The sequence below is a fragment of the Numenius arquata genome, chromosome 6 (genome assembly GCF_964106895.1).
Source record: "Numenius arquata chromosome 6, bNumArq3.hap1.1, whole genome shotgun sequence".
In the NCBI taxonomy this organism is placed as follows: domain Eukaryota; kingdom Metazoa; phylum Chordata; class Aves; order Charadriiformes; family Scolopacidae; genus Numenius; species Numenius arquata.
The window spans coordinates 11,310,455-11,322,523 of record NC_133581.1 but is presented as its reverse complement, the minus strand read 5'-3'; the positions used below and the strand labels follow the sequence as shown (position 1 = coordinate 11,322,523).

At 43.1% G+C, this 12,069-nt stretch overlaps 1 protein-coding gene across 1 annotated transcript; it reads right to left on the bottom strand.

The window, feature by feature from the left end:
• Nucleotides 1-9,652: 9,652 nt before the first annotated feature.
• Nucleotides 9,653-11,173, bottom strand: GSC (goosecoid homeobox). The gene is made up of 3 exons (XM_074149824.1): nt 10,831-11,173; nt 10,384-10,643; nt 9,653-9,955 (listed from the first exon to the last, which is right to left on the bottom strand). Exons 1-3 carry the CDS (start codon nt 11,162-11,164, stop codon nt 9,803-9,805), a joined length of 747 nt encoding a protein of 248 aa, XP_074005925.1. The 5' UTR covers nt 11,165-11,173; the 3' UTR covers nt 9,653-9,802.
• Nucleotides 11,174-12,069: the final 896 nt, after the last annotated feature.

Below are 12,069 nucleotides of genomic sequence, written 5' to 3'. Positions count from 1 at the left end.
AGATCTAAAGTTGTTTTATACCTCCCTCACGATGGATTTAAAAGATGTCAGAGGGGAAAATGAGCTCTAGTTTACAAACCTATCAACCTACTGCTGGTGAGGCTACTGAGGTTAAGTCAAGTCAGGTTTTGTAGTGTTTTCATTCCCAGGAACCTATTTGATCTGGTATTACAAAACCATCTAAATATTTTTATTTTCCAACCTAAAACATGGCTCTATCTGCAGTGAATAGAAGAAAACACTCACCCAGAAGACACCTCGATGGAGAAATAGTACTTGGTATCTATGGGTATCATATTGAGTGATTTCCATTTTACAGATGGAAACATATCTGGCCTAGCTGAGACCATAGGCATCCAAGAGCTTCTAGCAACAGAAGAACTACGAATAATGTCTCTTCTGTTACCTCCATACTAGTGTCCTATCTACTGGACTGTACTACTTATTCTCAGTTTGTGCTGTAAATGCTACCTATTTTTTTCACTGAAACATCTCTGGCTAAGCTATCTCAGCAAGGTTTTAGCCTGGAACACTACCCTCTGGGCCTTGCAAGTTTTCTAAACACTCCATTGTTGTTAATGGATCCCAATTTGTATCTGCCAGGCATGGATTCAAACCTGATAGGGTGGGTAAAGAAGGACTTCATCCTTACGAGAACAATCTACAACAGTCATGTATCATTTGCCTCAGCATGACCTTCCATTGATTTTTTTCTGCACAAAAGACACTTCCATACCAAAGACAGATTTCAGAAGTTTTCAATTTTATAATAAGCATCATCCCATAACCTTCAGGTCTCATGAGCTGCTTGATAAATGATTGGTCTGTGTGGAAGCCCACCATTTGAATGTCACACAGCATAACTGTGAATTATCAGAAATGACTAGGATTTCTAAAATGGGTCACAAGGCTTTGGTTATTTACAGGTGTAAATTCTTGTCTTCGCAACTTACGCTGCAACAACAGTGGAAGGACTTCCAGTAAGAGGAAGTAAAAATAAATAAACCAAAACAAAAAGCACATGACAGTATAAAAACAAAAGTGCATTTCAATTTTTTGTTCCAAAAATAAATATGAAATGTATCTCATATTGTTTAAAAAAAATCTTAAAATATCAGTTGTACAAACATCCTTTCAATCAAACCCTAAATGGTTTTAATCCTCAGCCAGAATGCTCAATTGGTTATTGGCTATTTCTGTGCGCCAAATCTTCTTAGCAAGAGTCATGGCCACTCATAGACGCATGAGTTTACACCCAGTGTTGACTTGGAAATGTGGGGAGGTGGCTCTTACCTGCTTTTCTTTCTTCTTGATCCAGGGCCAAGAGTTTCTCAGCAATGCCGTTTGGAAGATTACAGCTTCCAGTTCACGTGCTGTTCTTCCTGAGATGAAGATCAGACTCTGTAATCCCAAGACCTTCTTTCTCCAAAAATGTCCTCAGATGTTTTTCTAGGACAGTTGTGTTTCTACTTTGTGCTTATCCAAAAGTGATTAAAAAATGCAAATGAAATTGAGTGGATCAATAGAGTGATTCTAAACTAGTATCTAGTCATTATTTAAATGTCCAGCGGTCTTTAGCAGAACTTGGACTTGAGAGTGGGAGAAGAACAGCAAAAACCTGCAGAAATAAGCAAGACAAAAATTAATAGAGTTTTAAGGGCTATTTTTAACATCAGATTTAGTATAAAGTTTCTTCCTTTTTTTTTTTTTTTAATTTTGTAGTTATCTGACATCTACGCAGCCAGGAGAAAAATTTTCAGCGTGCAACCAAAGAGACTGTGAAGCTGAAATGGAAACTGATTCTGTCCCTAAGACAGCTACTTCAAAGAGACTGATATTAGAAAGAATGCCTCTAGCACACCTAATGTCCTACCTCTCAGTCCTCAGCATGAATTCTACTTGCTCCTTAACTGCAACGTGTCTGGCGACTGAACAGTTTTCCCAGTGATCAGTCAGGCAAAGCATTAAAGCGTCATAAGCAATATGGCCATAATCAGTCCCTGTTTCAGTGTTTTTTTCTGATGTCAGAATAATTTAGATGCCCGGATATCTGAAGCAGCTGTGCCAATGAATACGTGAGCAGGGAAAAACACAGCTGCTTTCCAATACGGGAACACTATTCTGGATTTTCTTAAACATCTGGTAAATCAGATGTTCCTTTAAGGTCCAATGTGATGGGTATCAATAAACTTTTATCTTGCCATTATGCAGGTGGAGATAAGCCTCACACAAGGTCTGAGGGCCTAATGTTGACCCTAGTCAAGCCTCATTGGATAGAAAATACCTACTTCTACATCAAGGATGCACTTACAAATAAAATTAGTGCCTCTGGAAAACAGCAATAATTTACTCATTTAAAGACTGCATTGTACTAGAGTAATTATTTCAGCATAGAAGCATGGCTTTTATCATAGAATCATAGAATGGTTAGAGATGAAAGGGATCTTAAAAATCATCTCGTTCCAACCCCCCTGCCATGGGCAGGGACACCTCCCGGTAGACCACGTTGCTTAAAGCCCCATCCAGCCTGGCCTTGAACACTTCCAGGGATGGGGCATCCACAACTTCTCTGGGCAACCTGTTCCAGTGGCTCACCACCCTCAGAGTAAAGAATTTCTTCCTGATATCTAATCTAAATCTCTCCTTCTTTCAGTTTAAAACTGTTACCCCTCGTCCTATCGTTACATTCCCTCCCCATGTTTCCCGTAGGCCCCCTTTAGGTACTAGAAGGCTGCTAGAAAGTTTCCCCGGAGCCTTCTCTTCTCCAGGCTTAAGAACACCAATTCTCTCAGCCTGTCCTCATAAGCGAGGTATTCCAGCCCTATGATCATCTTCGTGGTCCTATTCTGGATCCTCTCCAACAGGTCCATGTCCTTCTTATGTTGGGGGTCCCAGAGCTGGACTCAGTACTCCAGGTGGGGTCTCTACAGAGTGGAGCAGAGGAGCAGAATCACCTCCCTCAACCTGCTGGCCACGCTGCTTTTGATCCAGCCCAGGATGTGGTTGGCTTTCTGGGCTCCGAGCGTACATTATCTTCAAAGACATCCCACTAAAACTTTTAACATACCCCCTTAATGCTTATTCCACCAACAACAGTACTAACTGCAGTAACTAAACCCATTTCTACCAATTAAACTGAATCTGTGCAAGGCGGGAAGGGCCACTTTAGCTAAACAAGTCAGAGCAGAACAGTTTGAGAATTTTAAAGGAAGAAAGCTCCCCTGGGATTACTAATGATCCCTTTCTGCATGGCTCTGTCCCATAATCATTACCCCTTTTGACCAGGGATTAACACCGTATCTTCACTGAACATATTGCAAAATATCCCCATCTATTAGTGTTAGTAAGAAATATTGCCAGCTCAAGAGGAAAGTTTCTCAATAATTCACAAAGGCTTTGAGGCAGGCCTCCACGTTATCCTTTCAGCCAGGCTAAAGGAACCACAAGTGAGTAAGTTTAGATGTGAAGAGCTGTCTCCATAGCATTAGGGCCAACTAAAAGAGAAATACAGTATGTTCTAAAAATGTGCATGATAAACACAGTATAAAACCAATCAAAAAGTAATATTAAACAAATAAGACCTAATAACTGATGTAAACGAAGCCTGAGACTTTCTATATAATGACAGGAAGCCCCAAATAAAGGGTACTGGGTTCATGCCCTTCTGAATCATTACAGTTTCCACAGAAAATATCAGCCTCCTTGAGGCTCTTAGGTTAGGGAGATTTATAGTGATAACAATAGCAGTAGTTTATTTGAGACAGTTAATCAAAATTCTAGCACTTACAAGCCCTCTGTGGAAACTACAAATTTAAGGAGTCGAAGACTAAATATTCAAGAGTAAGGTCGCAATCTACACAAGTACAGTAAATTTCAGTTATGTGTTTCATTATACTGGTGCCTGATAGCTTTTAAGGGGGTTACAACTTGGCTGTAATTATCCACTATGGGGTAAAATTTGGCATAAAAAGAACTCTTTTCCATTCTCTTCTCTTAATGGAAAGTTATGCACTCTCTGCTGGTACTGCATTCCTTGTATGTGCAACATTCAGCAAGAGTTTTTGGGTATGCAAGCAAAGAAGGTCAGGGCTCTCGTTTCGTGGATTTTCAAAATACATCTTTCATACACCAAAACTATATTGCCCCTATGTTCTCTTATCTTCCATTAATTTAGCCCTCAGTTTGGGTTTACTCGCATGGCAAAAATACATGTAATTTGTTCATGAAACAAGAGATACTATAATTACATAAAGCATATCCATGAAGGCCTTATTTTCACCAGGAAAGTCAAATTTCCACCAGGATAATAGGAAAACATGGTGATGGCATTAAAATCCACCACTGAAAATGCGGCATCACTTCTTCTTCCCCACACGGTGCCAAAGACTTCCTGCGTGTCCCCCTGATGAAGAGGTACCTAAGCTTTTCCAACAGTTAAATGGAGTAACAGTAGTTCCCCACCCCAGGATCACTCTGAAAATTCACAGCTAAGTTCCTTGACAGCTTGCCAAAAGCCCTAAATAGAGGAAATAAATGCAGTTATATTCAGATTCTACACTCACAACACCTTGGAGTCAAGAGGGATGCCAGCTTCAGAAGTTCTCATCCTTGTTCTCAGCAACTTATTCCAGCACTGTAGTTTGCAGCTCAGATCCAATGTTTTGTGATGCGATCCTACAAACCAGATCGCTAAAATGATGTCATCAGAAGCTGGCTCCCAATTCTTTGGTTTTTTTTCTAGGAAAAGTATATATGAACTCTGCTGTGTCCACTGGTCCACCCACCTTGCACAGAAAGGTGAGCAGAAGCCCTGCAGGCAGCTGCCCTGTTGAAGGAGATAGTTTTCCCTGGAAGAAGGAGGCTCCATATGCCAAAGTTGGCTATTTTGCAAGGGTGCAGCCATGATCAAAACCCAACACAATATTAACAAAGCACTCTGTAGTCACTGGGTAGCAAACACTGAATAAATCCCCTCAAAGACAGAAAAGCATAAAGATTTATTATAGTTGTACTTATATAAATAAACACAGACTCTGGTGGGGATTCAATGCTTAGTTCAGAGTTTTGGGGCAAGGCCCTTTCCTGGACAGAATGTAAAGGGACAATTATAATTTCTATGTTGGCACATGTATTCAGTGTGTTTTGGGGTATACTAATGAGGTGAAGCTCCTGATCTCCAAGGTAAGCATGCATGTTTGTCCAGACAAGGAGTAGAAAAGAAATGGAAACACCATTATTCAGACATCATTTAGAAGACAGAGGTGAAGTAACTTTCAACGTTCAACTGCATAGGTACTTCTAAGCTATAACAAATTTCCTGGCCTTTCTCCTGCTCCATGTTATTCCATGCAATAGTGCCTTAACGTTTGCGATATGTCTTGAAGGATATAGTCTCTGTCTGTCTGCAGACATCAATTCTATCCTGAAAACAAAAAGCAAATGAAGTCTGATTCCTTTTTTGATTTTACATCTGAATTCTTGAGCTTTGGATAGTTTCAATACAAACCAGAATATTGTAACATAGGATTCTACATTTAAAATCGTCAGATACTGTAGAGAGATAGGTCATTTTAAAGTTTTTATTAACTGCTTACATTCTAAAATATTGCAGCTAGAACTGTTACCTTTGTATAACAGACTCTAATCAAATCAGGGTAAGTGGCAACCCAGAGAAACAGAGTAATTTGACTAAACTTCTCTGTCTAGGTTTAGACTCACCAGGTCTCCAAAGTAGGAAAACATAAAGTATAAATGCAATGAAACCCTAAGGGGGTAGAATACAAAACAAAAACTCTTTAGGTTTTTTTCATTTATGCTGCGTGGTGTATAACCCCAGAGAACCAATAAATGCAGATGGAGCACAAAAAGTATGAACGTACCTTAATGTTGCTTTTTTTTTTTTTTTTTTTATAACTTCCACTAATCCAAGTGTTTGCTTCACAAGTCATGTGTAAGAAAGAGTTTGCATGGTTTATATTCCCAGGATCCCATTATGGTAAAGCTCAAAACCAGTTAACTCAAGTATTAGTAAAACTGAAAGGAATAAAAGAGTCCAGATTTTCAGCTGATAATAAATCACTTTGTGTCAAGCAGAAAAATCTGACCTATGCTTTCCAGCATTACTTATTACAACAAGGCTACAAAAATAAATATGCTAAATAGGGTATTAAATAAAAACATAAATTTGGGGCATCTAAATGCAAATGGCACAATGAAGATATGCATCAGATTGCTCAATCTGCCTCTACACAGCAGAAAGCTTCTGCTCACTACACATTCCTCTCCCTGGCTTTCCCTTGCAGAGAATTTCAGAACCTAATACAGCTTGGTGTCAGGAAGATTTATTTGGTGCATGCTTCTTTTGTATAATTATTCTATTATTACTTCTATAATACATAGCATTGTCTGAAATAATTCTTTACTACAATAGTGAACCTCCAAACTAACTTATGTTTCTTCTTATAATTCTCCCCTCACTCTACCTCCCTGGCGAGATCTGAAAGGAATATTATTGATTCTACAGACAGAAATTTAGAAAGGAAGAAGTCCAATATTTTATAGAAAATCAGTGAGACAGCATGAAACTGAACTCACATTGCAAAACCTAGATAGTACATTAATACCATGAGTCATACATCACGTTTCAGAAATAGCTAAGTGGGTTTTTCAGTCTTATTAAATCTTCTGAGAACAAGTTTGCACCAAGATGCAAGGTTGTAAATAGCAGTAGAGGAGAGACAGACCAAAAAAAAAAATAATTAAAAAAAAAAATCTCTTTTGGTCTCCTTCTCAGACAAGTGTTAACAATCACAACCACAACCAACTCTTTCAAAGCCCCTTTGTTAGAACTGAACCTGTTGGAACACAGTGCATATTCAGGTCCTTCACTTTGCCTTTCCCATACTGCACCAACAGAAAGAGAAAATAAAGAAAGTTGTTACGTGGCATTTGCATTTTGGCATGTGGGAATTCTCCTAAAATAAAAATCCAGGCAAACATCTAGACACAGATTATGCCAACCAAACAGTACAAGTGAATGAGAGACCTTCTTATTATAGTCCTCATGCTTTCAATTATTTAGTTTTCTACTTTCTTGATCCTTTTGATGTTGTCTTCTCACTACTTCTCAGTTATCAGACTCTTCCAGACTGCATTGGATGTGATTTTGTAGTGTAAAAAAAGGAGAATGAAGCCTTTAGGTTTTCAAACACAAGTAGAAAAAAAATGAGATAGATATTCCCATTGTCTAATGGCACAAACGTCATTTTTAGAAAGTAATCTAAAGCTTTTAGGTCAAGACTAAAATTGCTTTTCAATTAGATTTTAAAGTGATATTACTAACTCTAATAGCTCTACATCTACATGTAGTATTAAGAAGAGATACCAGTGACTGCAAGATCAAGCTTATGGTAATCAAGAGTTTATAGTCAAATCAAAAATTAACTCAGACTGAGGTACAATATAATTTTAAAGCAATCAGTGGTGATATCATCACAATCCCATGCATAGAAAGCATGTTTTGGATCATGAGGTTTCAATTCTTATATCACATCCCACACAACAAAATGTTCTAAATAAACCTATAAATTTACATGTTTGGTGACCTGGAGCTTCCGTGGTTCTCGATCACCTTGCTCCCATTGGAAAAAGTCTAAAGATCTCTGAAGGTCTGGACTACAACCTTAAGTAACCAGTATTGGTTATCAGAAAAAATATTTAAAGCCCACCCCTTACAAACCCAGATCCAGTTTAACTCCCACATCGAACTATGCAGGCTAAAATCCTTAATAGTGACTTCCAAAATTACCACTCCACACACAAAAATGCAAAACAAAACAAAATGAAACCCTACCAAGCTCCCAGTGTGGCAGTAACGATATTTATACATGGGAAGTAAAGAAAATATATAAGCATTTGCAAAATCCTGGGCAATATTATCCTTAGACCTGGCTTTTATTTGCAAATCAAGTATGCACTTTAAAACCTAACAATGACTAAATACAGAGGAGATGACATTAAAATTCCACTCAATGAGACTTCCTGCATATAACATAACAAAACACTTCTTTTGAAAACTAATTTTCAGTAATTTGAAAACTAATTTTCAGTGCTGCTGGGTTGTAATTCAATACAGTTTACAAAAATCAGATACACATCATAGCAATAGTGTAGCGTCTCCAAAATGCAATAGCTCTGTAGAGCCAAACCATGATATATATCCAAGAAGAAGAATAATCCATTGAGAAGCTCACTTTCCCCCTTCCTTCTCTGCTGTGCTAAGGAACAAAAGAGGCTAAATTTCTTCTCTTGTTCAAGAGAGCAGTAACTATGAAACTGTAAGCCCCCTAAAGGACTGACTCGTACAAAACCACACTTAATTTCTTCCACGGCCACTGTTCCTACATCTTGGTATGGAGATTGATTGCTCGGAGAGAGATACCACACCTATGAGGAACCATAGGTACGATAGAAGTGTTATCTGAGCGGGCAAGTACTGAGATTCACTCCATTGCACTAACACCTGCTGCAATACCCACAACTCTACAATACCCGTCAAAAACTGGTTATAGCTGGAAAGGGAGGAAAAGCACAAGGACAAGCAACACAGCAGCTGACCCTTTCTAGTGTCACTGGAAGCAATGGTGAGCACATTTGTACAGACCAATTTCTTGCCTAAGCTGGACGAGCTGAATAGATACAGGTGAGTTTAGGCATTGGCCATAATTAAGGAAAATCAGCTCACTACCACTTAACTTCTGAATGAAAGGCACAGCATGAAGATTTCCAGCCAGAGGTTATCTGAGTTGGCTTTACACCTTCAGGTCATTTGTTTTAAATTTATAGACAGTCTTCATAGACAAGGAGAGGGAAAAGTTTTTCTAAACAAGACAGTATGGGGAAACTGCGGTAGTTCTGCTCTGATGGCACAAGCACCAGGAGTCACGGAGTCACAGGAAAAAAAAGCATAAGGAAAATGAATGTGAATTTTGCAGGGGGAACAGACGTCTCTTTTACGAGGCCCTCACAGAGGGAAGAGTAAAACGAGACCAGGCTGTCACGGCTTGCCTAATTGCAAAGGTGCTGCCTCAAAGGGGAGAAAACATCCATTAGCAACTTCTTGTGAAACACCCCCTGGAGCAGCACACGAGGGCTCGTACCTCTCTTTACGCGTAATTCATCTGATAATGGCTGAAACTTATTAATAGCCATTTTAAACACCGATGTAGCGAGATAGCTTTTCTAAGCGGGGATCAAAGACAAACGTTTCGGAAACCTCAACAAGGCATAACTGCAGAGAGGGGGAGAGAAAAGCGCAGGGAAACGAGAGAGAGGAGTAACAAGTGTGAGGCCAGGTTTGCTTTGCCTGCAAATATTTCCTCGGGGCATCGCCCCCGGCCTGGCTGGGCCAGCGGAACCGGGAGGGAGGGGGGCCGCCCGCCGGCGCTCCCTGGGGGGAGAAGCCTTTGGACGTGGGGTAGACGTGGAGGGGCTGCCCCTCCGCTTGCTCCCAAACTAGGCGAAACCTCGTTAAATAAGTAACCGGGCCGGCAAAGCCACCCCTGGTCCCCGGGGAGGGGGACACCGCCGCTCTCCTCTCCCCTCCTCTCTCTCCGCGGCGCAGGGGGGAACAAACGCGTCGCCGTCTACCTGTGCAACACCTCCGCAACGCATTTTATTTACACGAAATCATCATTATATACAGATATTTCCCCCCTCCAACAAGGCAGAGCTTGTGCAAGATTAGTAGCATCCTCTGGAGCGTATCCGACAGTCCACGGGAAATGTCCACCTCTGCGAGGTATCAGCTGTCGGAGTCCAAGTCACTTTTCCCGTCCTCTTGTCTCTTCTCCGGAGACGTTTTAGACACTTTATTCCATTTTTGTGCGTTTTCTGACTCCTCCGAAGACGATCGCTTTTGCCTTCTCCACTTCGCCCGGCGGTTTTTGAACCAAACCTGTTAAGAAATTAAATTATTGGGTGGAGTCGGGGGGCGGGAAGGGGGGAATAAAAATAAAAAAAAAATAAAAAATAAAAATAGGCAAAGCCACAGGCTGACCCCCGTCCTGCCGGAGCCGCTGGGCTGGGAAAGGCTGGGCGCCTTCCGCAGCCACGGCCGCCGCTCGGCATTCGCTCACAGCCGTGCGATCGGCTCGGCCAGCCGCCCCCAGGAGGGCGCTTGGAAATAATAATAATAATTATATTAAGAATAATAATAATAACAACAACTTTCCCTTTTCCCCCCACCTCCCCTCAAACCTGTTGCTCTCCCCGCGGCCGGCGGAGCCGCACCGAGGTACCTCCAGTCCGAGCGCGTTTAAATGCGAAAGGGAGAGAGTGGAGGCGGGGGCGGGGGGGGGGAGGGAGGGAAGGCAAGCAAAATACCTCCACTTTTTCCTCTCTTAAGTGCACCCTTCTGGCCAGCTGTTCCCTGGTGCCCACGTCTGGGTATTTCGTTTCCTGGAAGAGGTTTTCCAGCGCTTCCAGCTGCTCGTCAGTGAAGATAGTCCGATGCCGTCTTTTTCTCCGGCAGTGCAGCTGGTTCAGTAACTGCAGCTCCGTCCGGGACAAAGTGCCCACGTTCATGTAGGGCAACATCTGATGGGGAACAGGGGACATCAGGACTGACCCAGTGCCCTCGTAACCTAGGGACAGACAGACGAGACGAGGACAGGCTTTGCATGAGATCGCTGCTCCCCCCCCCCCCCTCCCCGAAAAAGCCCCCCTGTGGGCCGCCGCCACCACCACGCACCCCCGCCACCCCCCTTCTGCCCCGCGGCTGCGGGAACAAAGGAAAAACCCGTCGCCCCGTCCCACTCGGGGCCGCCTTACCTGTGGGGGGGACGCAGGAGCACTGCTGGGCGCCCAGCGGGGGAACGGCCCCACAGCACGAAGGGCCCACGGGGGACGCCGGCACATGCAGCTGGCCGTAGTAGTAGTTGTTGTAGCCCAGCCGGGATCCGGTGACCGCCGGCGGTAGGGCGGAGGCGGGTGCCACCGCCCGGGAGTAAAATCCGCCGTAGTCGGAGGAGCCGCCGTAGAGCGAGTCCCCGTGGAGGCTGGGGAAGACGACGGGGGCGGCGGCGCTCGGGGGCAGCAGCACCGAGTCCTTGCAGCGAGGTCTGGCCGCCAGAATATTGTCGATGCTGAACATGCTCACAGGCATGCCCCAAACCGTGCCGGGGCAGGGCAGCGGGACCGGCCGGGAGGAAGAGGAGGAGGGAGGGTGGTGGAAGGGAGGAGGGGGGGGGGGGAGAGAAGGGGAGGGGGAGCAAAGCTGGAGAGACACGAAATCGAAACTTTTCGGAGAAATTTTAAAAAGGGATCGGAGCGAGAAGAGCGGAGCTTTTTCCGAGGGCAGCTTGCGGGCAGAGTGTGCGTGTGTGGCTGTGCGTGTGCATGTGTGTGTGTGTGTGTGTGTGCGCGCAGGATCCACCCCTGGAACTTTCCCCCCTCAACTCTCGCCTGTTTACTGATCTCAACCCAGAGGGCTGCTCGGAGTATAATCCATCTGAACCTCTTCCCTTTTTTATACCCAGGCGACGTCATCCTGGATTTAGTTCCTGGTAATATGCAGATGACAAACAAAACCAGATTTGATTTTTTTCCTTTCCTCCCCCTTTTTGGTGGGGAAGAGGTGGGGGTTACACAAAGGAGTGAAAGGAGCCCGGGTCTGTGTATTGAGAATTAATGAAATTAACGTAATCCTTTCCATTAGTGGGCTTTTTTGAAAGGCCCCAGATTTAGGCTTGATCTCTGCTGCACCGGCTAATTGCCCAGGTTAATCTTATTAATGCCATTGTGCAGAAGTGGTTAGCAGCTCCTAGCCTTGTCTACTATGCACCTACTTTGCTCGTGTTAGTTCACATTAGTGGGTGCAATTTCCTCTGTCTGCAGCACAGATACATTATTTATGCTTCGAATTGGTTAAGAAGCACTTTAAAAAAAAATAAATAAACTGCGGTACAGCCATGCAACCTTCCCCCTCCAAGTGTTTCTGTAGCAGGGTTTGAATCTTGCGTCCCCCGGCTCGGAGAACCGAAAGGGCGTTGAGGAGTGCGTTCCTCTGAT

Coding starts and splice junctions, on each gene's coding strand:
- GSC (XM_074149824.1), bottom strand. CDS start 11,164: ATGCCTGTGAGCATGTTCAGCATCGACAATATTCTGGCGGCCAGACCT. Junction 10,644..10,830: donor CTCCTGCGTCCCCCCCACAG/GTAAGGCGGCCC, acceptor GTCTGTCCCTAG/GTTACGAGGGCACTGGGTCA. Junction 9,956..10,383: donor TAAGAGAGGAAAAAGTGGAG/GTATTTTGCTTG, acceptor ATTTCTTAACAG/GTTTGGTTCAAAAACCGCCG.